The sequence below is a fragment of the Triticum urartu genome, chromosome 3 (genome assembly GCF_003073215.2).
Source record: "Triticum urartu cultivar G1812 chromosome 3, Tu2.1, whole genome shotgun sequence".
Lineage (NCBI taxonomy): Eukaryota > Viridiplantae > Streptophyta > Magnoliopsida > Poales > Poaceae > Triticum > Triticum urartu.
Genome location: NC_053024.1, coordinates 71,821,483 through 71,845,070, shown reverse-complemented (window position 1 = coordinate 71,845,070; position 23,588 = coordinate 71,821,483). Strand labels below are relative to the sequence as shown.

The 23,588-nt window shown below is 44.8% G+C and overlaps 1 protein-coding gene across 1 annotated transcript; it reads right to left on the bottom strand.

The window, feature by feature from the left end:
* Positions 1–5,727: 5,727 nt before the first annotated feature.
* LOC125547999 (citrate-binding protein-like) lies at positions 5,728–6,687 on the bottom strand. The gene is made up of 2 exons (XM_048711715.1): positions 6,320–6,687; positions 5,728–6,244 (listed from the first exon to the last, which is right to left on the bottom strand). Exons 1-2 carry the CDS (start codon positions 6,596–6,598, stop codon positions 5,852–5,854), a joined length of 672 nt encoding a protein of 223 aa, XP_048567672.1. The 5' UTR covers positions 6,599–6,687; the 3' UTR covers positions 5,728–5,851.
* Positions 6,688–23,588: the final 16,901 nt, after the last annotated feature.

Here is a 23,588-nt window from a genome sequence, read left to right as displayed (position 1 = left end):
TTCCCTGTATTCTTTTTATTTAACAAATGACGCTCATATGGACTGTATAAACATGTTCACAAATGCATCAGCTGGATTAGTGCGCCTAAGCACGCAGAGGAGGCGCGCCAAGGGCGCGCCCCAACCACTAGTAATGTAGTATACATAGAGTGGTGTAAACATATACGACATGCTAGTACGCATTACCAATATACTCCCTCTGTCCAAAAATACTTGTCCTAGAAATGGACAAAATGGATGTATTTATAACTAAATTAAATCTAGATACAACCAGCTCTAGGACAAGTATTTCCGGACGGAGAGAGTATGCAGCTGTATTGGTCATGGTACATAACAGACACATCCAGACGTCATTATATCCGCTTCATATGTGGGGGCAGGGCAACCTGGACGTATGGGCCGGTTTAAGATGCAAATGATATATGTCACTCTTTGTGAGCGTTACGAGGCTGATCGGCCCGGCCCGCCGAACGGAAGCATTCCCAGTGGTCTTGGGAAGGGTTCCGGATGTTTCTTTTCTTCACTATGTTTTTTGCCCTTTTTTCTTTTTTTTTTCCTTTTTCTTTTAAACTCATGACTATTTTTTATTGGGTTTTGTTTCCTTTTCAGTTTTTCATCCTTTTGGTTTTCTGTTTCTTTCTTCGTCTCACTATTTAAATTTCATAAATTTGATTTTTTTTCTAATTTTCGAAAATTATTAGTGTTTTTTGAAATGTTCACATAAAAAATATTTGTGCTTTATCACACCATGTTTGGGATTTATTTATTTTTCACAATTTCAAGAAAAGTTCACAAATTTCAGAAAAGACTTAACATTTTTGAAAACAAAAATTGGGATGTCGAAAGTTGCTCGTGATTTTCAAAAAATGTTCACAGTATATCAAAAGAAGTGTAACAGAAAATTGTTTGTCGTATATTCGAAAATAATTCAGTGTATACAATTAGAATATCCATCATATATTAAAAATTGTTCAGTGTGTATTTTGTAAAAAGATCACCGTATATTTAAAAATGTTTGGTGTATATATATAATGTTCATCATATTAAATAATTGTTCAGTATGTCTTTGTAAAAATGATCACCTTATTTGAAAATTTGTTCTATTATCCAAAAAATTGAATTTGCGTGGTTTTTTGAATTCAAATTTTTTGTTTAGGATTCAAAAAAATGTTCTAGTTTTTCAAATTTGGTCATATTTTCAAAAAATTGTTTGAGGAATTTCATGTATTTTTCACATTTCCAAACATATTCGGGTTTTTTCTAGAATTTTCTCGTTTCCAGAAATGATCAGAATTTGAATTTGCGGCCATTAATAAAAACATACTTTTTAGACTAAAGAAAGAAAAACACACACGCTAGCTGGTGCTCAGTCACTGGTGCCACAACGCTTGTTTGCAGGCGCTTGCTCCCTCAGATGGGCCAGACCTGTTTAGGGTGGCGCGCAAGCAACGCATGTGCTACCGCTCGCTAAAGGCGATGCATAGCAACGCCGGTTTAAGGTGTCCGGTTAGGTGGCAAAAAAACCCGGACTGTGATCAGGGAGGTTGCCTGAACATTTGAGAATGATATTAGAGCTCCGGTTACACATGCTTCAAGTAGTCCCAAACACCTCATGCAGAGAACCAGTCACATACAAATGGACCAATATGCGCCTCCCAAAGCCTCGATGCGCCCCGAGCGTGCATTTCCTGGGTGCTGGCCCAGAACAAAGGATACACAGGGCTAAACCCACCAAGACCCAACAAGAGAGGTAGACCGAACAAGCAATGGATTCGGCATTGACAAAGTCACCACCGAGGACACCGCAAATGAACAAGATAGCGCCTTCATGAAGGAGAACGATGCCGAGACTCCTTCACCATCCGATCCGAAGAACCGGACCTAGGGTTTTCCCTGAGCTCGAAGAGGGGCACAGACGAAGGCCATGGCAACGGCTTCAATAAGGGAAAACGACACCCATGAGTGACGCCGCTGTCAGCACCGGCTATCCGAGCAAGGATTTCTCCTTGGCCTGAGTCTAAGCAATCCCACAACCACCGAATATGGACTCTATGATGAGGAAGTCACCGTCGGGCGAAAACCGCCACGTCAAGAAGAGGGTTGGTGGGGTTGCACCTGTCGTTGGAGGGTGGCACTGGGCGCCATTGGACACACGAGCATTGGATCTGGCTCAAGGCGAGGCATGGAGGTATACAACGTTGGGGACACGACGAGGTAGAGAGAAACCTGGACAAGGTAATCATTGGCAACCGGCGACGCCGGCAAGCTAGGAACTAGAGGAACGCATATCCAAGCTGTCAGTGCCGTAGCCAACAGGACACCGACGGGCATAGTAAGCTGGAGGAGAATGCAACTACTTGGTCGTTGGGGCCGGAGCTACGCCGGCAGAGGCGCCACAAGTCACGGACACTGAAAAACACAGACCCGAGGCCATTGGGGCCGGAACAGCGCCAGCAAACCCGCGACATGGTGCCACTTGCCCACCATGTCGTCAGGGTGAAGCTTAGAAAACTTAGGAGATACATTGTGCCTCTCACTGGGAATATGATGGTTTCCTTCTTGTACGTCAGCGTACGGCCCTCACCACGAGTGCAGACGTATTGCTTCATGGAGCTTGGTATTTCTGGCCAGCCTTCCTACTATGCGGACATCCTTTCCGATGAAGTACCTGGGCCTTCCCCTTTCGATCTGGCAGCTCAAAAGGGTTGACTTTCAACTCCTTGAGGATAAGGTTGCGGCGAGGTTGCCCCCCTGGCAGGGGCGGAACATTACCACGATTTGGCGGGCAGCCTTGGTGAAATCGGTCCTCACCTCACAAGTTGTCTACCACATCACCCCACTCACAGTCCCCCCTGCTGTGCTGCAAAGCATCAACAAGATTCAGCGAGCATTTTTGTAGTCAGCTAGCGACGCAACTACAGGAGCAAAATGCAAGGTCAATTGGGAGACAGTCTGCCGCCCTACACAACTCGGTGGGCTTGGCATACTCCACTTGGGGAAATTTGCGAGAGCTCTTAGGCTGAGATGGCCCTGGATGGCATGGAAGGACCCGTCTAAGTTGTGGGTTGGCCTGGGCAACCCATGCTCCGAGGTGGATACGAACCTTTTCTACGCATCCACAGTCATCACCTTGGGCAACGGAGGGAAGACACCTTTCTGGGAAGCGCCATGGTTAGGAGGGAAAAGGCCAAAGGATATTGCCCCACTCATTTTTGCGGCCTGCAAGCGAAAAAAATGGTGCGTGAGGGAGGCCATGCGCGACAAGGCTTGGGTGCACAAGATTAACCCTTCTACCGACCTCACGGTGGGGCACATTGTCCAGTTTGTTGATCTCTGGGTGCGGCTTCTAGGCATACAATTACAAATGGATGTTGACGACGACATCACTTGGAAATTTGAGGCAAATGGAGAATACTCGGCAGGCTCTGCTTATAGGGCACAATTCTTGGGCTCCACCTCCATAGTCATGAACAAGACCATCTCGAAGGTTTGGGCGCCTCCCAAGGTCAAGTTCTTCTCACGGTTGGCCATCCAAAATAGGATATGGACTGCGGATAGGCTGCAGAAGAGGGGTTGGAAGAATTGTGGCCTATGCGCCCTTTGCAGGAGGGCCAACGAGACATCCGGTCACCTCTTCTTTAAATGCCGGTTTACCCTGCGTATTTGGAGAATGGTCAAAGCATGGCTTGGACTTGGGGCGCTGGAGATGAATAGGTGGGGGACGGAACGCAACATCAAGTGTTGGTGGACAAGCATGTCCAAACCAAATACAACAAACAGGAAGGCCATGGCCTCACTCACCATGCTTGTATGTTGGGTCATCTGGAATGAGAGAAACGCTAGAGTCTTCCAGAAGAAATCGATGCCGCCACACTACATTCTAAAACTCATCCAGGAGGAGGCCATGACGTGGGTAACCGGGGGGGCTAGACATCTGAGCATCATCATGCCACGAGAGTAATTCGTTTGCACCTTTTGTTGATGGGCTATGTTGTAAAGCCGGTTCTCATGTACTCAAAACTCTCCTTTTGAATTAATGAATGAGGCAATCTTTTGCCTCTATTTCAAAAAAGTTCATTTTTTTTAAAAATTCTTGTGAAAACTAATATGTGTGCAGTATGGCCTGTGAAATTTTGTTTGAAAATATTGTGATTTGTAGGCTACACGGATAAAAGTCAGCCCAACAACTTTTTTGGCCCATTTGAAATAGATATTTGTCTTTTTATGCCACATGTGAACGAAATCACTAATTAAGGAGTATACTCGTTGCAAAGAACATTTCACTTTCTTAGGTCGCGACAAGAGACGCACATGCAGCGCGCCACTTGTTGCAACCTGGGAGTTTTCCCTTTTTTCGTAGATCCGTTTATTCAAAACATTTTATCTTTTAAATCGTGCGTCCAAATCTCGAACCATTTTCATCATTGGATTCCTCGCGTCGAGATCTTCAAAACTAGATCCCATGTTGATAGGTTTTGACGATTTTTTTTCACGAAAAAACCCGGGCGAAAAAACTGAACCGGGAGCACGGTTTTTTTCCTTCCGAAAGAGGCACACCTGTGCCTCTCGCGAAATCACACCCATGCCTCTCGTGGAAGCAATACCGTGACTCTCGCGAAAAAAAACGGAAAACGCATTTTTTCCCTTTTCGAGAGGCACGGTCGTGACTCTCGCGAAAGCATAGCCGTGCCTCTCGCGGAAACAAAACCGTGACTCTCACGAAAGAAAAAATGTTTTTCCTTTTCCAAGAGGCACGGCCGTGACTCTCGCCAAAGCACAACCGTGCCACTCGCGGAAGCAAAACCGTGACTCTCGCGAAAGAAAAAAAACAAAAAGCGCGTTTTTTTTCGTTTCCGAAAGGCACGGCCGTGACTCTCGCTAAAGCACAACCGTGCCTCTCGCAAAAAAAAACTGTGACTTTCGCAAAAGAAAAAAAAAGAAAACACGTTTTTCCATGGAAATTTTTTTCCTGATTTTTTTTATCGAAAAGCTAAGGAAGACCGGAGGAAAACCAAAACGTCGAAAAAACCCGTTTAAAAAGCCGAAAATGCGTGCGGAAAAATAAAAAAACAAAATCCGGAGGGAGCGTCCAGAACGGGACACGTGGCGAATGACTGAGAGCGCGTCAAGTGGCGCTGATCATTGCGAGGCTCCCAAAGGAGCGCTCGTTAACTAGTTGCTCCCACATGTGAAAAGTATTACTTCCTCTCTAACTTAATAAATGTCTTATGTTAAGTTACAGAGGTTGCGTAAAATTTTATAAATACATAGTACACATGTGTATGTGTATTCACAATTTTCTTTCTAAATCAAGTCGAACTCGTTGCCGCCACATCCCGGCACCTTCTCCTTCGCGAAGAGCATCAACAGAAGTCCGCTATCCATCTCTGGGAACTTGATCACGTGATAGGTCAACACACTATAGTTTTGTGAGACAAGAGGGAATCAAAGAAGCATGATTAGTACGCGTGTTTCGGTTATCGGATGGAGAGAAGAGGAAAGTGCCCGGCAAGTAAAGGACGAATTACTCATAACGATCGCCCTTTTTCTTTGCTCCAGGGCTCGAGCAGGAGTGTTCGGTGGTTTACCCTAACGGAAAAATGATCGTTATATTATCTACTCCTTTTAACGGTACTTAAAATTCATCTTACTAATCACTACATAAATATGTATATATTTATAAAATAATTCTGAGAAAGAAGTCACAGGCATGTTAGGGGTCACATGTGCGTGTACTACTCCAAGCAACAACCTTTATTCAACTTCTGGTGGTAATAATGTAATACATAGGGTGGTGTAAACATATACGGCATGCTAGTACGCATTACCAACACACATGGCTATCTACCGCCTAGTGCTTAGTATAGAGCGTGACGTTGGTCCATCGTGACTCCATGCAGCTGGATTGGTCATGGTGCTGCATGTACACCCCAAACTTGAAGTAGTAGGACTCGCTGGGGGTCACGCTGGTGCTGAACTTTCGCTCGCCGTCGACGTACACGGCCACCGTGGACGCGCCGACGTCGTGCATCACGTTGAGGCGGAACCACCGGTCGTAGATGTCGGGCTCGATGGCCGCCCCGCTGTAGAACCGAAGGACGCCGTCGTAGACGTGCAACATCAACACCGTCGAGTGCGCGGCGCCCTCCTCGTTGTGGATCTGCATCACCGACACGCCGGAGGTCCCCGACGGCACGTAGCCATAGCCCTCGAATTGCCACACCCCCGACGAGTAGTCGTGGCCCTGGAAGAGCATAGATCATATATTATGTGACTCCATGGCAGGAGGAATCTCAACAATGTGCTGCCATGTACTTACCCGGAGCTTGACTTCAGAGCGCGGGTTGGTGTGGGTGACGGTGTTGAAGGGCTTGTCATTTCGGTGCACCCAGAACGTCCGCACACCGTTGCGGTACTGGAACCGCTGGCTCTCCGGCACGTTGTACGGGCTCTGCACCTGGAAATCGCCGTCGGCGAGCTGCACCTTCTGGAACCCGGCGGTGGGGTTCCCGCTGCCACCGGCGGCCGCGAACGTGCCGCCCATGGCCACGAGAAACAGTAGGAGATGAAGCCATGGACTACTCGAGAGAGAAGCCATTTTGCAACCTGTGAGCGAGGATGTGTACGTACGTAGCTGGTGTCCACAATCAGCTGTTAACTGATCTCTAGCTAGCTAGTAGTAAGCTGTCTTGGTGCAGATCGATATGGGAGAAGATCGAGCTTAAATAGCCATCGGCCAGCCAGTTTGAGGCGTGTGGATGCATCACGGGAGCAGCACGCGTTCACTTTGTCTGACGTGCATTGTGGTGCACGGTATAGGCGGCCCAAGCACGTACGTACGTAGTTGCGCAGCGGTGCGATTGGATATGCATGCAATCGTTTTCCTCCGCGCGTGCTTACTTGGACCTGTGGTTTCATATTCAGAGAAAAAGTCTGGAAGAGGGCACCCTGCTTGAAACGTCACGAACAGGGTTCATGCCCGATAGACAGGAGCCTTGCTCCGGTTCACCCCCCTAACTCAATTTCCTAGGGGTATTCTTGACCCCCGTCATATATTTTTTCTCCGGCCTGCCGCTGCCCATATCCAAGCCCCGTATAACCCATATAACCCATACGTCTGTATACGGTGACATCTCGAGAAAAAGATGACACGACCCCACGACCAGGTATGACCTGCCGACGGCCGATACATCAATCACGCAGCTCCATCATTCACGCAGCTCTTCCATCATTCTGTTGAGGTTCTGTAGAAATATCGACGGCAGTGATCTCGTCCGAGAGCGCGCGCGGCACCGTCGTGAACCTCCAGCGCTCGCAGGCACCGCATCCCGTTTCCCCATATTTGTCTCGCTCGCGGCAGCATCCTGCCGCTGTTATCGTCGTAGTGGTTAACCTAGCGGGGCGGGTAACCTAGCTTTCCGGCGGTCCAGGTCATCGCACATCTTGTTCTGGTAGTGCTGCTCGTCGTGATATACACAGTGATCACGCGGGCTAATGTGGGTTTCTTCTTTCTAGGGTTAACTTAGAGTCGTTCGCCGTCGGTTGTGTGCACGACGGCTTCGTTATTTGATGCGGCGGCTTACTGTAACGCCCCGAGACCGTTGCGCCAGGTGTCTTCCAGTTATTCGTTGTTGTTGCCTTGTCATTTGTTTGCGTGTCATGCATTTCATATCATGTCATCATGTGCATCGCATTTGCATACGTGTTCGTCTCATGCATCCGAACATTTTCCCCGTTGTCTGTTTTGCATTCCGACACTCTTATGTCCTCCGGCGCCCCCTGTTGTGTTTTTTGTGAGCGGGTGTTAAATTTTCTCGGAATCGACCGAGATTTGCCAAGCGGCCTTGGTACGCCACCGGTAGACCGCCTGTCAAGTTTCGTGCCATTTGGAGTCCGTTTGATACTCCAACGGTTAACCGAGGAACCGTAAAGGCCTCGTGTGTGTTGCAGCCCAACACCCCTCCAAAGTGGCCCAAAACCCTTCCAAACCCCCTCCATCCTCTCGGCCGTTCGATCACGATCGCATGGCCGAAAACCGCACCTCATTTGGACTCTCCTAGCTCCCTCTACCTATAAAAACATCTTCCCCCCGAAATCTCGGATGAAACCCTAGATCTTTCCTCTCTCGCCTGCCGGACATGTCCGTCCCGGACCGGACGTAACCGCGCCGCCGCTCCCAGCCTCTCAGCGCCGGCCACGTGGCCTCCGCCACCACGCCCCGCCGCCCGGCCCGCGGGGCCCGCAGCCGCCCGCTCGGCCCGCAGCCGGCCCGCTCGGCCCGCGCGCACCGCCGCGCGCCCGCGCCTCTCCGCCGCCGATCCCGCGCCGCCACCGGAGTTCTTCTCCGTCCCCCGTCCGCCGGCGCCGCCTTCGCCGCTCTGCGCCGCGCCTCTCCGTCGGCTGCGCCGGCCGCCGCCACGGGGCACCGCCGCCGCCCGCTCCGTCCGCAGCGCGCCCCGCCGCCTCCTCTACTGCTCGTCGCCGGCAGCGAGCTCCGGCCACCTCCTCCCCCTCTCCAGATCGGTCGCCTTCGTCTCCCTCCTCTCCGGCGAGCCCGCTCCGGTCATCCTCGATCCGCGTGCCCCTGAGTCAACCCTAGATCTGAGGTCTAACCCCCCTCTTTTTCTCCAAGTCTTTTCAGTCTGCAATAATTTCAAGCACTATTCATCATGCCATAACTTCTCATCCGTAGATCCGTTTTGCATGCATGAGATATCAAAATGTTCATCATGTTGTGCTCTTCATTTTGTTCAATTGTGCCATGCTTGTTTGAGTCGATCTTGATGCCCAAATGTTTGATGCAAGAGTGCTATAAAATGTTAGTTCCAGTTTCCTATCAGCTTATGAGCATTTGTCATTTTTGCCACGATTATTGTGTGCTCCATATGGGCATGAGCTCTACATGTGTTTTGGGCTATGTCATGCCATCTTTAGAGGGGTGTATGCCATGTATTTTTGTGATCAATGTGGTGACTAGCACATGCATGCAAAGTAGCTCTCGTGATGTTACTGATTTCAGGGACTTGGAATTTCACCAAGTCTTTTCCCAGCTGTTATTTTAATGCCATGTATTCATATTGCTACATAGAGATCCATGCTTCTTTTGGGTATGTTCAGTAAGGATGATTTTGACATATGGTTACGCTCTATCCATCCATGCCCCTGTTTGCATTTATGGAGTGCCCTAGCATGACTCAATCTTGCTCTACTTTTGCTATAAAATGTTCCTGGCAGATTGTTTACGTGTTAATCAATTTTGCCAAGGTTGTTGTAGTTGATTCATGCATGCTATGAGATTGTTCTTGCCATAGATAGCTTCTTGAACATGTCTTCTTGCTGGTAGTATGCTTAGTTTTTCATGCAATGCCTTGTGTTGAGTGCATCGAGCTCGCAAACGTACCTTCATAATTCTGTTTATGTCGTGTCCAGTTTTTTTGCTAAGTCTGAATCTGTTAACGAAACTTGCTATGTTTACATGGGTGCCATCATATCTTCATGTTCCTTTTTGGCTTATGGTCATTAAGGGACTTTTGTTATATGCTTTGAGTAGATTCATGCCATGCCTTGTATTGCTATGATCTGATCCTGTAGCATGTTGTTATCTTGCTCTAAACATTGCTTCCTGATGTTAATTCTTGACATGTTAGTTTTCTCACTAAGTCTGTGATGCTGTTATCTTTTGCACTTTTGCCATGCTTGTTTGAACCTGCTCTTGTGTGATTTAGCCATAGCTCAGTGTTTATCTTTTGTCAAGCATCTTGAGTATATCACTGCCATGTGCTTTGTTGTTATGTTGGAGTGCAGTAGCTTAGTTTCTTGTTGCATTCTAGATGGCATCGTGCTGTTAATCGCAGAATTGTGTCATTCTTGTTTTGCTTGCCATTTGCAAACCGTGCATCCGATTCCGGTGATCTTTATATCAATTTCGACCGAAATCAACTCATCTTTCCAGCGGCACTCTTGGATTGCCAAGTTGATGCCTGGTCCAATCTTTTCCTTCTGGAGCACGCATATGCATTGCATACCACATCTCACATATCATGGCATGTTTTGCATCATGTTGCTTGCGCATTGCACCGTGGTTGATTGTTGTTTTCCTTTGCTTGTGTTCTTGCCTTGGGTAGATCCGGGAGACGAGTTCGTGATCGAGGAACCCGTTGAGTACGCTTACCGAGGACCAAGCTTACGTCAACTCCGAGAACTTTGCAGGCAAGATGACCATACCCTCAAAATCACTTCTATCTTTGCTTACTAGTTGCTCGCTCTATTGCTATGCTGCGATACCTACCACTTGCTATATCATGCCTCCCATATTGCCATGTCAAGCCTCTAACCCACCTTGTCCTAGCAAACTGTTGTTTGGCTATGTTACCGCTTTGCTCAGCCCCTCTTATAGCGTTGTTAGTTGCAGGTGAAGATGAAGTTTGTTCCATGTTGGAACATGGATATTGTTGAGATATCATTATTATATCTTGTTTAATTAATGCACCTATATACTTGGTAAAGGGTGGAAGGCTCGGCCTTATGCTTGGTGTTTTGTTCCACTCTTGCCGCCCTAGTTTCCGTCATACCGGTGTTATGTTCCTTGATTTTGCGTTCCTTACGCGATTGGGTGTTATGGGAACCCCTTGACAATTCGCTTTGAATAAAACTCCTCCAGCAAGGCCCAACCTTGGTTTTACATTTGCACTAACGACCTATCACCGTCCCTTGGGTTCTGCAGACTCAAGGGTCATCTTTATTTTAACCCCCCCGGGCCAGTGCTTGTCTAAGTGTTGGTCCGAACCAGAGCCACTTGCGGCGCCACCTCGGGGAAACCTGAGGGCTAGTTTTAGCTGTACGTAGTGTTCATCTGGTGTTGCCCTGAGAATGAGATATGTGCAGCTCCTATTAGGATGTCGGCGCATCGGGCGGTCTTGCTGGTCTTGTTTTACCATTGTCGAAATGTCTTGTAACCGGGATTCCGAGTCTGATCGGGTCTTCCTGGGAGAAGGAATATCCTTCGTTGACCATGAGAGCTTGTGATGGGCTAAGTTGGGACACCCCTGCAGGGTTTTGAACTTTTGAAAGTCGTGCCCGCGGTTATGGGCAGATGGGAATTTTTTAATGTCCGGTTGTAGAGAACTTGACACTTGACTTAATTAAAATGCATCAACCGCGTGTGTAGCCGTGATGGTCTCTTTCCAGCGGAGTCCGGGAAGTGAACACGGTTCTTGTGTTATGCTTGAACGTAAGTAGTTTCAGGATCACCTCTTGATCACTTCTAGTTCACGACCGCGCTTTGCTTCTCTTCTCGCTCTCATTTGCGTATGTTAACCACCATATATGCTAGTGCTTGCTACAGCTCCACCTCACTACCCTATCCTACCCATAAGATTATATAGTCTTGATCGCGAGGGTGTGAGATTGCTGAGTCCCCGTGACTCACAGATTACTTCAAACAGTTGCAGGTGCCGATGACAACCGTGCAGGTGACGCAACCGAGCTCAAGGAGGAGCTCGATGAAGATCGTGTTCGATTGTGTTGTTTCGTTTCCAGTTGATCAGTAGTGGAGCCCAGTCGGGGCGACCGAGGATCTAGCATTAGGGGTTGTCTTTCTTTATTTGGTTCTGTAGTCGGACCTTGATTGTATTCTGGATGATGTAATGCTATATTTATGTATTGTGTAAAGTGGCGTTTGTAAGCCAACTCTTTATCCCTTTCTTATTCAGTACATGGGATGTCTAAATATTACGCCTCTTGCAACATGCCTACTATGCGACTATGCCTCTAAGTCATGCTCCGACGCGTGGGAGATATAGCTGCATCGTGGGTGTTACAAGTTGGTATCAGAGCCATTCCCGACTTAGGAGCCCCCTGCTTGATCGAATCGCTGACGTTGTTGAGTCTAGAAAAATGTTTTGAGTCTTATAGGATTATATATATAACGGAGAGTAGGATTCTTTTTACTCCTTATTCCCTTCGTCGCTCTGGTGAGGCCTCTTGACGTAGATATTGACTCTTCTCTTCTCAAATTTCATGAATTTTTTTTTAGGATAACGCGGGTATCTTGGAATCTTTCCGATGGTTTTGTGACGAGAACATTGTTCTTGGTGCCTCCTGACATTTAGGGGTTGTGGCAGTGTCCCGGGGAGTTGAGCTCCGAGGTGTTGTCGTCACAATTTTATCGTTGCAGTTCTGGAATACCTGAGTTTCATTGACATCGAAAATCTCTTTTATGTAGTTGTTGGTGAGATAACCTCGACGCCACCCAGTACTGGGGCGGGAGTTCGGGAGTATTGCCATAACTCGTATAACGGATGCTTTTCAAAGGTTGAGGTAAATGATTTCCGAAGGTTTCTTGGTTATGTGTTGAAGGATGGATACAGCTGGATGTAGGTTTTGCTAGTTTGGGTGAGATATTATGCTTCCCCTGTATCCCAACACCTGATTGCATAACCAAAAAGTTTCGGGAGTTTATAAGTGATTATTCAAGTATCTCCTAGAATATCTTTTCCAACAGACACATGATACGATATGGGATCTATCATATATTTGTTCCGCCTTATTTTGCAAGCCAATCCTTTGTTTTGTTTTGATTGTGGTATTCGAGTTGCTTCGAAGTCAAGTGTTGATTCCATACCTTTTTGAAGCGGTGTTCTCATACTCCTATGTGAATACCAATCCTTCATGATAATCGAGATTGTCATGTCAATCCTTTTCAACTGATGTCTTTCTCTTCAAGTGGTTCCGATCATTTCCACATCCGCAAGTTCAATTCTAAGTTCTCTCAACGGTGCTCGTTTCATCCGCCCCCAAGTTGTCTTTGTTTTCCCGCCCACCCACCCTTTTCTTCAAGGATTCAGATTTCTTAATCAAGTACCCATTTTATTCATGTGAAGTCTCTTCATTCTTTTCAATCAATGTTCTTACCCGGTGGTTCTCGTGAAGATGCTCTACAAGTTCATCATTATTCGTTCTCTTTCTTCTCCGGTGGATTTAATTCAAGCTTTGCTGATCATATCCCTTTTCCTCGTTTCAAATATTTTTCCCATACTGGTGCACCTCATAATCATTCCCTGCTTGCTATTCAATTGTTCTGGAGTACTGAAGATATCTCGAAGATTCGTGTTTCCACTCTGCATTCGTTCAAGCTCTTTCGAGATTGGTATCTCATTCAAGCCATTTAATTCAACCGGTGTAATCTCTCTTTTCAAATAATTGTTCAACAGTGTTTCTTTTGAGTGGGCCCTAACCCACAAGTCTTTTCCCAGGATCTTACCTGACTCCTCTATTTTCCCGGAGTTACTCTCAAATTATTTTCCAAGTTTGACGTAAGAATGAATTATCATCAGTCATATGTATTTCTCCAAGATTGGTCAAATTCTTTTCATCGTTGGCTCAACCTCTTCGCTTTTGATTCTTCCGGAGTACCTCAACAATTCATGGTGGTGTTTCTCATCGTCATTCTCAAATCTTGAAGACCGAAGAAGGGTTTTCCTCCAAATTTTACACGTTCTTTCAAAGATTCATGGTTCTAGCCTTATGCCATCCTCTCATAATTGGTTTCGATTGTGAGAATTCTTCCACCCATCCGGAGCAATTCAGGAGTATTATCAGTTTGTTTCTCCGGAGCCCATCATCTCAGAATTATTCATTCCAGCTTTCAGCTCTCATTCTCCAAATCATACTGGTGCATCATTCAAATCTCTTGTTTTCCTGTTTTAGGGTTTCGAAGAATAGGAATATCAAACGGAGTCCAAACGGAATGAAACCTTCGGGAACGTGATTTTCTCAACGAACAAGACCCGGGAGACTTGGACCCTACGTCAAGACACAAAAGAGGAGGCCACGAGGTAGGGGGCGCACCTACCCCCCAGGCGCGTCCTCCACCCTCATGGGCCCCTTGTTGCTCCACCGACGTACTCCTTCCTCCTATACATACCTACATATCCCCAAACGATCAGATACGGATCCAAAAACCTAATTCCACTGCCGCAACTTTCTGTATCCACAAGATCCCATCTTGGGGCCTGTTTCGGAGCTCCGCCGGAGGGGGCATCGATCACGGAGGGCTTCTACATCAACACCATAACCCCTCCGATGAAGTGTGAGTAGTTTACCTCAGACCTACGGGTCCATAGTTATTAGCTAGATGGCTTCTTCTCTCTTTTTGGATCTCAATACAATGTTCTCCCCCTCTCTTGTGGAGAACCATTCGATGTAATCTTCTTTTTGCGGTGTGTTTGTTGAGATCGATGAATTGTGGGTTTATGATCAAGTCTATCTATGAACAATATTTGAATCTTCTCTGAATTCTTTTATGTATGATTGGTTATCTTTGCAAGTCTCTTCGAATTATCAGTTTGGTTTGGCCTACTAGATTGATCTTTCTTGCAATGGGAGAAGTGCTTAGCTTTGGGTTCAATCTTGCGGTGTCCTTTCCCAGTGACAGTTGGGGCAGCAAGGCACGTATTGTATTGTTGCCATCGAGGATAACAAGATGGGGTTTTCATCATATTGCATGAGTTTATCCCTCTACATCATGTCATCTTGCTTAAGGCGTTACTCTGTTTTTAACTTAATACTCTAGATGCATGCTGGATAGCGGTCGATGAGTGGAGTAATAGTAGTAGATGCAGGCAGGAGTTGGTCTACTTGTCTCGGACGTGATGCCTATATACATGATCATACCTAGATATTCTCATAACTATGCTCAGTTCTGTTAATTGCTCAACAGTAATTTGTTCACCCACCATAGAGTACTTATTCTTTCGAGAGAAGCCACTAGTGAAACCTATGGCCCCGGGTCTATCTTTATCATATTAATCTCCTACTACTTAGTTATTTCCTTTGCTTTTATTTTACTTTGCATCTTTATCACAAAAATACCAAAACTATTATCTTATCATATCTACCAGATCTCACTCTCGTAAGTGGCCGTGTAGGGACTGACAACCCCTATTCGCGTTGGTTGCGAGGATTTATTTGTTTTGTGCAGGTACGAGGGACTCGCGCGTAGCCTCCTACTGGATTGATACCTTGGTTCTCAAAAACCGAGGGAAATACTTATGCTACTTTGCTGCATCATCCCTTCCTCTTCGAGGAAAACCAATGCAGTGCTCAAGAGGTAGCAAGAAGGATTTCTGGCACCGTTGCTGGGGAGGTCTACGCAAAAGTCAACATACCAAGTACCCATCACATACCCTTATCTCTCGCATTACATTATTTGCCATTTGCCTCTCGTTTTCCTCTCCCCCACTTCACCCTTGCCGTTTTATTCACCCTCTCTCTCTCTATCCTCCCTCTCTTTCTCTATTTATCTCTTTTTGCCCGCTTGCTTTTTGTTTGCTTGTGTGTTAGTTTGCTTGCTTGTCACTATGGCTCTACCTAAATTTGGTGACCTTCAACTTAAAAGGTTAGAAGAGATCGAAAGCAATGTCAGGAGTTTCATGGTTTTGCAATTTGAACATAATAGTTTCTTCAGAAACGAGCTTAAAGAACAGAAAAGTTTTATGAATAAAGAGCTTGATGATATGTCTAAAGAAATCGATGGTTTAAGATCCCAAATTGTTCATCTTGAGAAATTAACTACTGAAATTTCGGATAGGCAGGCTACCTTAGTTAATAAGATGGCCGCTAAACCAGATTGCTATGAAAATAAAGATGAAGATCTAAAAGTTATTGATGTGTCCCCTATTAAATCTCTGTTTTGCAATATGAATCTTAATAATGATAGGACTGAATATGATCCACGTTTACCTAGAAGGCGTTCCAAGAATTCAGAATTTGTTGATCTTGATGCTAAAATTGATAAAAGTGGGATTGAAGAAATTAAAACCCTGGATGTTGCTAAACCCACTATTATGGATTTCAAGGAATTTAACTATGAAAATTGCTCTTTGATTGATTGTATTTCCTTTTTGCAATCCGTGCTAAATTCTCCTCATGCTTATAGTCAAAATACAGCGTTTACTAAACATATCGTTGATGCCTTGATGTAATCTTATGAAGAAAAACTTGAATTGGAAGTTTCTATCCCTATAAAGCTTTATGATGAGTGGGAACCAACTATTAAAATTAAAATTAAAGATCATGAATGCTATGCTTTATGTGATTTGGGTGCTAGTGTTTCCACGATCCCAAAGACTTTGTGTGATCTGTTAGGTTTCCGTGATTTTGATGATTGATCTTTAAACTTGCACCTTGCGGATTCCACTATTAAGAAACCTATGGGAAGAATTAATGATGTTCTTATTGTTGCAAATAGGAATTATGTGCCCGTAGATTTTATTGTTCTCGGCATAGATTGCAATCCTTCATGTGCTATTATTCTTGGTAGACCTTTCCTTAGAACGATTGGTGCAATTATTGATATGAAGGAAGGAAATATTATATTCCAATTTACATTAAGGAAAGGCATGGAACACTTTCCTAGAAATAAAATTAAATTACCTTATGAATCTATTATGAGAGCCACTTATGGATTGCCTACCAAAGATGGCAATACCTAGATCTATCCTTACTTGTTATGCCTAGCTAGGGGCGTTAAACGATAGCGCTTGTTGGGAGGCAACCCAATTTTATTTTTATTCCTTGCTTCTTGCTCCTGTTTAGTAATAAATAATTTATCTAGCCTCTGTTTTGGTTGTGTTTTTTGTGTTTAATTAGTGTTTGCGCCAAATAGAACCGTTGGGAAGACTTGGGGAAAGTCTTGTTACACTTGCTGTAAAAAACAGAAACTTTAGCGCTCATGAGAACTGCTGCCATTTTTATTTGGAAAGTGATATTCAGTTAATTATTTTTTCATATGATTAATAGATAAATTCCTAACGTCCAGCAATTTATTTTAGAATTTTTGCGGTTCCAGATCTTGCGCTAGCTACAGATTACTACAGACTATTCTGTTTTTGACAGATTCTGTTTTTCGTGTGTTGTTTGCTTATTTTGATGAATCTATGGCTAGTAAAATAGTTTATAAACCATAGAGAAGTTTTAATACAGTAGTTATAACACCAATATAAATAAATAATGAGTTTATTACAGTACTTTGAAGTGGTCTTTTGTTTTCTTTCGCAAACGGAGCTCACGAGATTTTCTACTTTAAGTTTTGTGTTGTGAAGTTTTCAAGTTTTGGGTAAAGATTTGATGGATTATGGAACAAGGAGTGGCAAGAGCCTAAGATTGGGGATGCCCATGGCACCCGCAAGATAATCTAAGGACACCTAAAAGCCAAAGCTTGGGGATGCCCTGGAAGGCATCCCCTCTTTTGTGTACTTCTATCGGTAACTTTACTTGGGGCTATATTTTTATTCGCCACATGATATGTGTTTTTCTTAGAGCGTCTTGTATGATTTGAGTCTTTACTTTTTAGTTTAACACAATCATCCTTTCTGTACACACCTTTTGAGAGAGCCATACATGATTTGGAATTTGTTAGAATACTCTATGTGCTTCGCTTATATCTTTTGAGTTATGTAGTTCTGCTCTAGTACTTCACTTATATCTTTTAGAGCACGGTGGTGGATTTGTTTTATAGAAACTATTGATCTCTCATGCTTCACTTATATTATTTTGAGAGTCTTAAATAGCATGGTAATTTGCTTAAAATCCTAATATGCTAGGTATTCAAGAATAATAAAATTCTCTTAAGAGTGTGTTGAATACTATGAGAAGTTTGATGCTTGATAATTGTTTTGAGATATAAAGATGGTGATATTAAAGTTGTGCTAGTTGAGTAGTTGTGAATTTGAAGAATACTTGTGTTAAAGTTTGTGATTCCCGTAGTATGCACGTATGGTGAACCGTTATGTGATGAAGTCGGAGCATGATTTATTTATTGATTGTCTTCCTTATGAGTGGCGGTCGGGGACGAGCGATGGTCTTTTCCTACCAATCTATCCCCCTAGGAGCATTCCTTTGTTTTGTTTGATTGTGGTATTCGAGTTGCTTCGAAGTCAAGTGTTGATTCCATACCTTTTCGAAGCGGTGTTCTCATACTCCTATGTGAATACCAATCCTTCATGATAATCGATATTGTCATGGCAATCCTTTTCAACCGATGTCTTTCTCTTCAAGTGGTTCCGATCATTTCAACATCCGCAAGTTCAATTCTAAGTTCTCTCAACGGTGCTCATTTCATCCGCCCCCAAGTTGTCTTTGTTTTCCCGCCCACCCACCCTTTTCTTCAAGGATTCAGATTTCTTAATCAAGTATTCATTTATTCATGTGAAGTCTCTTCATTCTTTTCAATCAATGTTCTTACCCGGTGGTTCTCGTGAAGATTCTCTACAAGTTCATCATTATTCGTTCTCTTTCTTCTCCGGTGGATTCAATTCAAGCTTTGCTGATCATATCCCTTTTCCTCGTTTCAAATATTTTTCCCATACCGGTGCACCTCATAATCATTCCCTGCTTGCTATTCAATTGTTCCGGAGTACTGAAGATATCTTGAAGATTCGTGTTTCCACTCTGCATTCGTTCAAGCTCTTTCGAGATTGGTATCTCATTCAAGCCATTTAATTCAACCGGCGCAATCTCTCTTTTCAAATAATCGTTCAACGGTGTTTCTTTTGAGTGGGCCCTTACCCACAGGTCTTTTCCCAGGATCTTACCTGACTCCTCTATTTTCCCGGAGTTACTCTCAAATTATTTTCCAAGTTTGACGTAAGAATGAATTATCATCAGTCATATGTATTTCTCCAAGATCGGTCAAATTCTTTTCATCGTTGGCTCAACCTCTTCGCTTTTGATTCTTCCGGAGTACCTCAACAATTCATGGTGGTGTTTCTCGTCGTCATTCTCAAATCTTGAAGACTGAAGAAGAGTTTTCCTCCAAATTTTACACGTTATTTTAGAGATTCATGGTTCTAGCCTTATTTTAGAGATTCATGGTTCTAGCCTTATGCCATCCACCCATCCGGAGCAATTCAGGAGTATTTTCAGTTTGTTTCTCTGGAGCCCATCATCTCAGAATTATTCATTCCAGCTTTCAGCTCTCATTCTCCAAATCATACCGGTGCATCATTCAAATCTCCTCTAATCAGTTCATGATCTCTCCGTTCTCATGTATTTATAATCTCTCAAGTTTCTCTATTCTTTTATAATTCTTCCTGGTGTTTTCCTTATCTTTTCTTTGTTCATTTTTAATTCTTATGGTGGTTCTTCCAAGATTCTTCTTCCTTCGTTTATCATATCAATTTATTCGTTGTTTCTATTCTACCGGTGGATCATTGAGGACCTTATTCAAGTTTGCGCCATATCTATCTTAACCCTTTCTACGAGAATAAGTAGTATGCCAAATCCGTTGCTTGTCATCAGTTTAAATTGGTGAAGGATAAGCATAATGTAATTCTTATTCTTGTTTCATCGAGTAAATTCAATTCCTGCTTTCCAGAGTGGTTCATCATATCACATTCTCGGTTTGAGATGCTTTATCTTTTCTTTTCCAAGAGTTCCAACCTATCTCAATTATATCACCACGAAGATTCATCTAAATCATTGCAAGGATTCACCTTGTGTTTTCAACTTCTCTTTCCTTTCGTTTGATTATTCTTTTATTACCGGAGTTCTTCATGGAGGCTCTACATTTTGATACGTCTCCAACGTATCTATAATTTTTGATTGCTCCATGCTATATTATCTACTGTTTTGGACATTATTGGGCTTTATTATCCACTTTTATATTATTTTTGGGACTAACCTATTAACCGGAGGCCCAGCCTAGAATTGCTGTTTTTTGCCTGTTTTAGGGTTTCGAAGAAAAGGAATATCAAACGGAGTCCAAACGGAATGAAACCTTCGGGAACGTGATTTTCTCAAGAACAAGACCCGGGAGACTTGGACCCTACGTCAAGACAAAAGAGGAGGCCATGAGGTAGGGGGCGCGCCTACCCCCCCCCCCCCCAGGCGCCCTCCACCCTCGTGGGCCCCCTGTTGCTCCACCGACGTACTCCTTCCTCCTATATATACCTATGTACCCCCAAACAATCAGATACGGAGCCAAAACCCTAATTCCACCGCCGTAACTTTCTGTATCCACGAGATCCCATCTTGGGGGTTCCGGAGCTCCGCCAGAGGGGGCATCGATCACGAAGGGCTTCTACATCAACACCATAGCCTCTCCTTCGATGAAGAGTGGTCTACATACACTATATGCCCTCGTAGGTTGAGTTATGTTTTTTTAATTCGTTAGACCTTGGGTCTATAGTTATCTTCTATTGCTAGATGGCTTTTTGCTCTGCTTCGGTTTTTGGATTGTTCAGACAATGTTCCCCTCTCTGTCTGGTGAGAACGACTCGATGGTGTCCGTGTAGGGATTTGACAACCCCATTTCGCGTTGGTTGCTGAGAATTATTTTGTTTTCTGCAGTAGAGGGACTCACGCGTAGCCTCCTACTGGATTGATACCTTGGTTCTCAAAAATTTGGAGGAAATACTTACCTACTTTGTGCTGCATCATCCCTTCCTCTTTCGGGGAAAACCAACGCAGTGCTCAAAGGTAGCAGTGTTATGTCTTTCTTGACAATTTTCCCTTCATGTTTCATGATTCAAAAGTTGTCAGGAATGAGATATTTAATCCATCATTTTCTCCCTTGGAGTTATCTTGGTATAGATTTTCACCTAAAGCCTTCCCTAAGGAATGTTGCTTATTGTGGTGTCTATCAATGATCCAAGTTTTTCTCCTATCCTCTCGGCGAAAGGAGTTGTCATCTCCTTGTTGACTCAATCCAATCTATTGTTTTCGTTAGTGGCAGAATTTCACCTCATTTGAGATGTTTTCCATAAGCCCACTACAAGCTTATCTTTTTGTTGGTTTTCCAACAACTCCGTTTCGACCCTTCTCCTAAGGATGCCTTTTCAAGCTTTTTGTGGCAGAAGTTGCTTTTCTTCTCCATTCTTTTTTTCAATGATCTATCTTCTATTCTTTCTTTCCGGAGGCATTGTGATGTTGCTCTTCTCTCATCATCTCGAATTGTGAGGATCATGTTCTTTTCGTGCTTATCCATTTAACCGGAGTGTTGTGCCCTCTGCTCAAGTTCTTTTCATCTTATCAAGTTTCATATCTCTTTTCAACCGGAGTGCTGCCCGAATTTGTTCTTCCTTGTTCCTTTTCTAACGGAGTGTTTTCAACTTTGTTCATCTCCGTTGTATTCTTTTCTCGAAATGGCTTAACCTTTCAAGGTTCTTTGGTTTCACTCGTTTGTCAAAGAAGCAACTTAGTTTTACCTCTTATCTTCCTCTTCTTTTCCCCTCCGGTGCCATCTAGATCTCGGGACGAGATCCTCTCGTAGTGGTGGAGTGTGTGACGCCCGAGACCGTTGCGCCAGGTGTCTTCCAGTTATTCGCTGTTGTTGCCTTGTCATTGTTTTGTGTCATGCATTTATATCATGTCATCATGTGCATCGCATTTGCATACGTGTTCGTCTCATGCATCCGAGCATTTTCCCGTTCGTTTTGCAATCCGCACTCCTATGTCCTCCGGCGCCCCCTTTGTTCTTTTCGTGAGCGGGTGTTAATTTCTCAGAATGGACCGAGATTTGCCAAGCGGCCTTGGTACACCATGGTAGACCGCCTGTCAAGTTTCGTGCCATTTGGAGTCCGTTTGATACTCCAACGGTTAACCGAGGAACCGTAAAGGCCTCGTGTGTGTTGCAGCCCAACACCCCTCCAAAGTGGCCCAAAACGCTTCCAAACCCCCTCCATCCTTCGGCCGTTCGATCACGATCGTGTGGCCGAAAACCGCACCTCATTTGGACTCTCCTAGCTCCCTCTACCTATAAAAACATCTTCCCCTCCGAAATCCCGGATGAAACCCTAGATCTTTCCCCTCTCGCCCGCGGACATGTCCGTCCCGGACCGGACGTAACCGCGCCGCCGCTCCCAGTCTCTCAGCGCCTGCCATGGCCCCGCCGCCAGCGCCCGCGCCGCCGGCCCGCGAGGGCCCGCAGCCGCCCGGCGGGCCCCGGCACCGCCGGGCACAGAGTTCTTTCTCACCTGGTTCGCGCCCGTTCGGCCTGAGCGCGCTCTCTCCGCCGCCGATCTCGCGCCGCCACTGGAGTTCTTCTCCGTCCCGCGTCCGCGTCCGCGCCGCCTTCGCCGCCCTGCGCCGCGCCTCTCCGTCACCCGCCGCCGCCACCGCCGCCGCCCGCTCCGTCCGCAGCGCGCCCCGCCGCCTCCTCTGCTCCTCGTCGCCGGCAGCGAGCTCCGGCCACCTCCTCCCCCTCTCCAGATCGGTCGCCGTCGTCTCCCTCCTCTCCGGCGAGCCCGCTCCGGTCATCCTCGATCCGCGTGCCCCTGAGTCACCTAGATCTGAGGTCTAACCCTCTTTTTCTCCAAGTCTTTTAGTTTTGCATTTTCATGCACTATTCATCATGCCATAACTTCTCATCCGTCTCCGTTTTGCATGCATGAATATAAAATGTTCATCATGTTGTGCTCTTCATTTTGTTCCATTGTGCCATGCTTGTTTGAGTCCATCTTGATGCCAAATGTTGATGCAAGAGTGCTATAAAATGTTAGTTCCTGTTTCTTATCAGCTTATGAGCATTTGTCATTTTTGCCATGATTATTGTGTGCTGCATATGGCATGAGCTCTACATGTGTTTTGGGCTATGCATGCCATCTTTACAGGGGTGTATGCCATGTATTTTTGTGATCAATGTGGTGACTAGCAATGCATGCAAAGTAGCTCTCGTGATGTTGCTGATTTCAGGGACTTAGAATTTCACCAAGTCTTTTCCCTGCTGTTATTTTAATGCCATGTATTCATGTTGCTACAGAGATCCATGCTTCTTTTGAGTATGTTCAGTAAGGATGATTTTGGACATATGGTTAGGCTCTATCCATCCATGTCCCTGTTTGCATTTATGGAGTACCCTAGCATGACTCAATCTTGCTCTACTTTTGCTATAAAATGTTCCTGGCAGATTGTTTACGTGTTAATCAATTTTGCCAAGGTTGTTGTAGTTGATCCATGCATGCTATGAGATGTTCTTGCCATGGTTAGCTTCTTGAACATGTCTTCTTGCTGGTAGTATGCTTAGTTTGTCATGCAATGCCTTGTGTTGAGTGCATCGAGCTCGCAAACATGCCTTCATAATTCTGTTTATGCCATGTCCAGTTTTCTGCTAAGTCTGAATCTGTTAACGAAACTTGCTATGTTTACATGGGTGCCATCATATCTTCTGATCCTTTTTGGCTTATGGTCAGTAAGGGACTTTTGTTATATGCTTTGAGTAGATTCATGCCATGCCTTGTATTGCTATGATCTGATCCTGTAGCATGTTGTTATCTTGCTCTAAACATTGCTTCCTGATGTTAATTCCTGACATGTTAGTTTTTCTCACTAAGTCTGTGATGCTGTTATCTTTTGCACTTTTGCCATGCTTGTTTGAACCTGCTCTTGTGTGATTTAGCCGTAGCTCAGTTTTCATCTTTTGTCAAGCATCTTGATTATATCACTGCCATGTGCTTTGTTGTGATGTTGGAGTGCAGTAGCTTAGTTTCTTGTTGCATTCTAGATGGCATCGTGATGTTAATCGCAGAATTGTGCCATTCTTGTTTTGCTTGCCATTTGCAAACCGTGCATCCGATTCCGGTGATATTTAT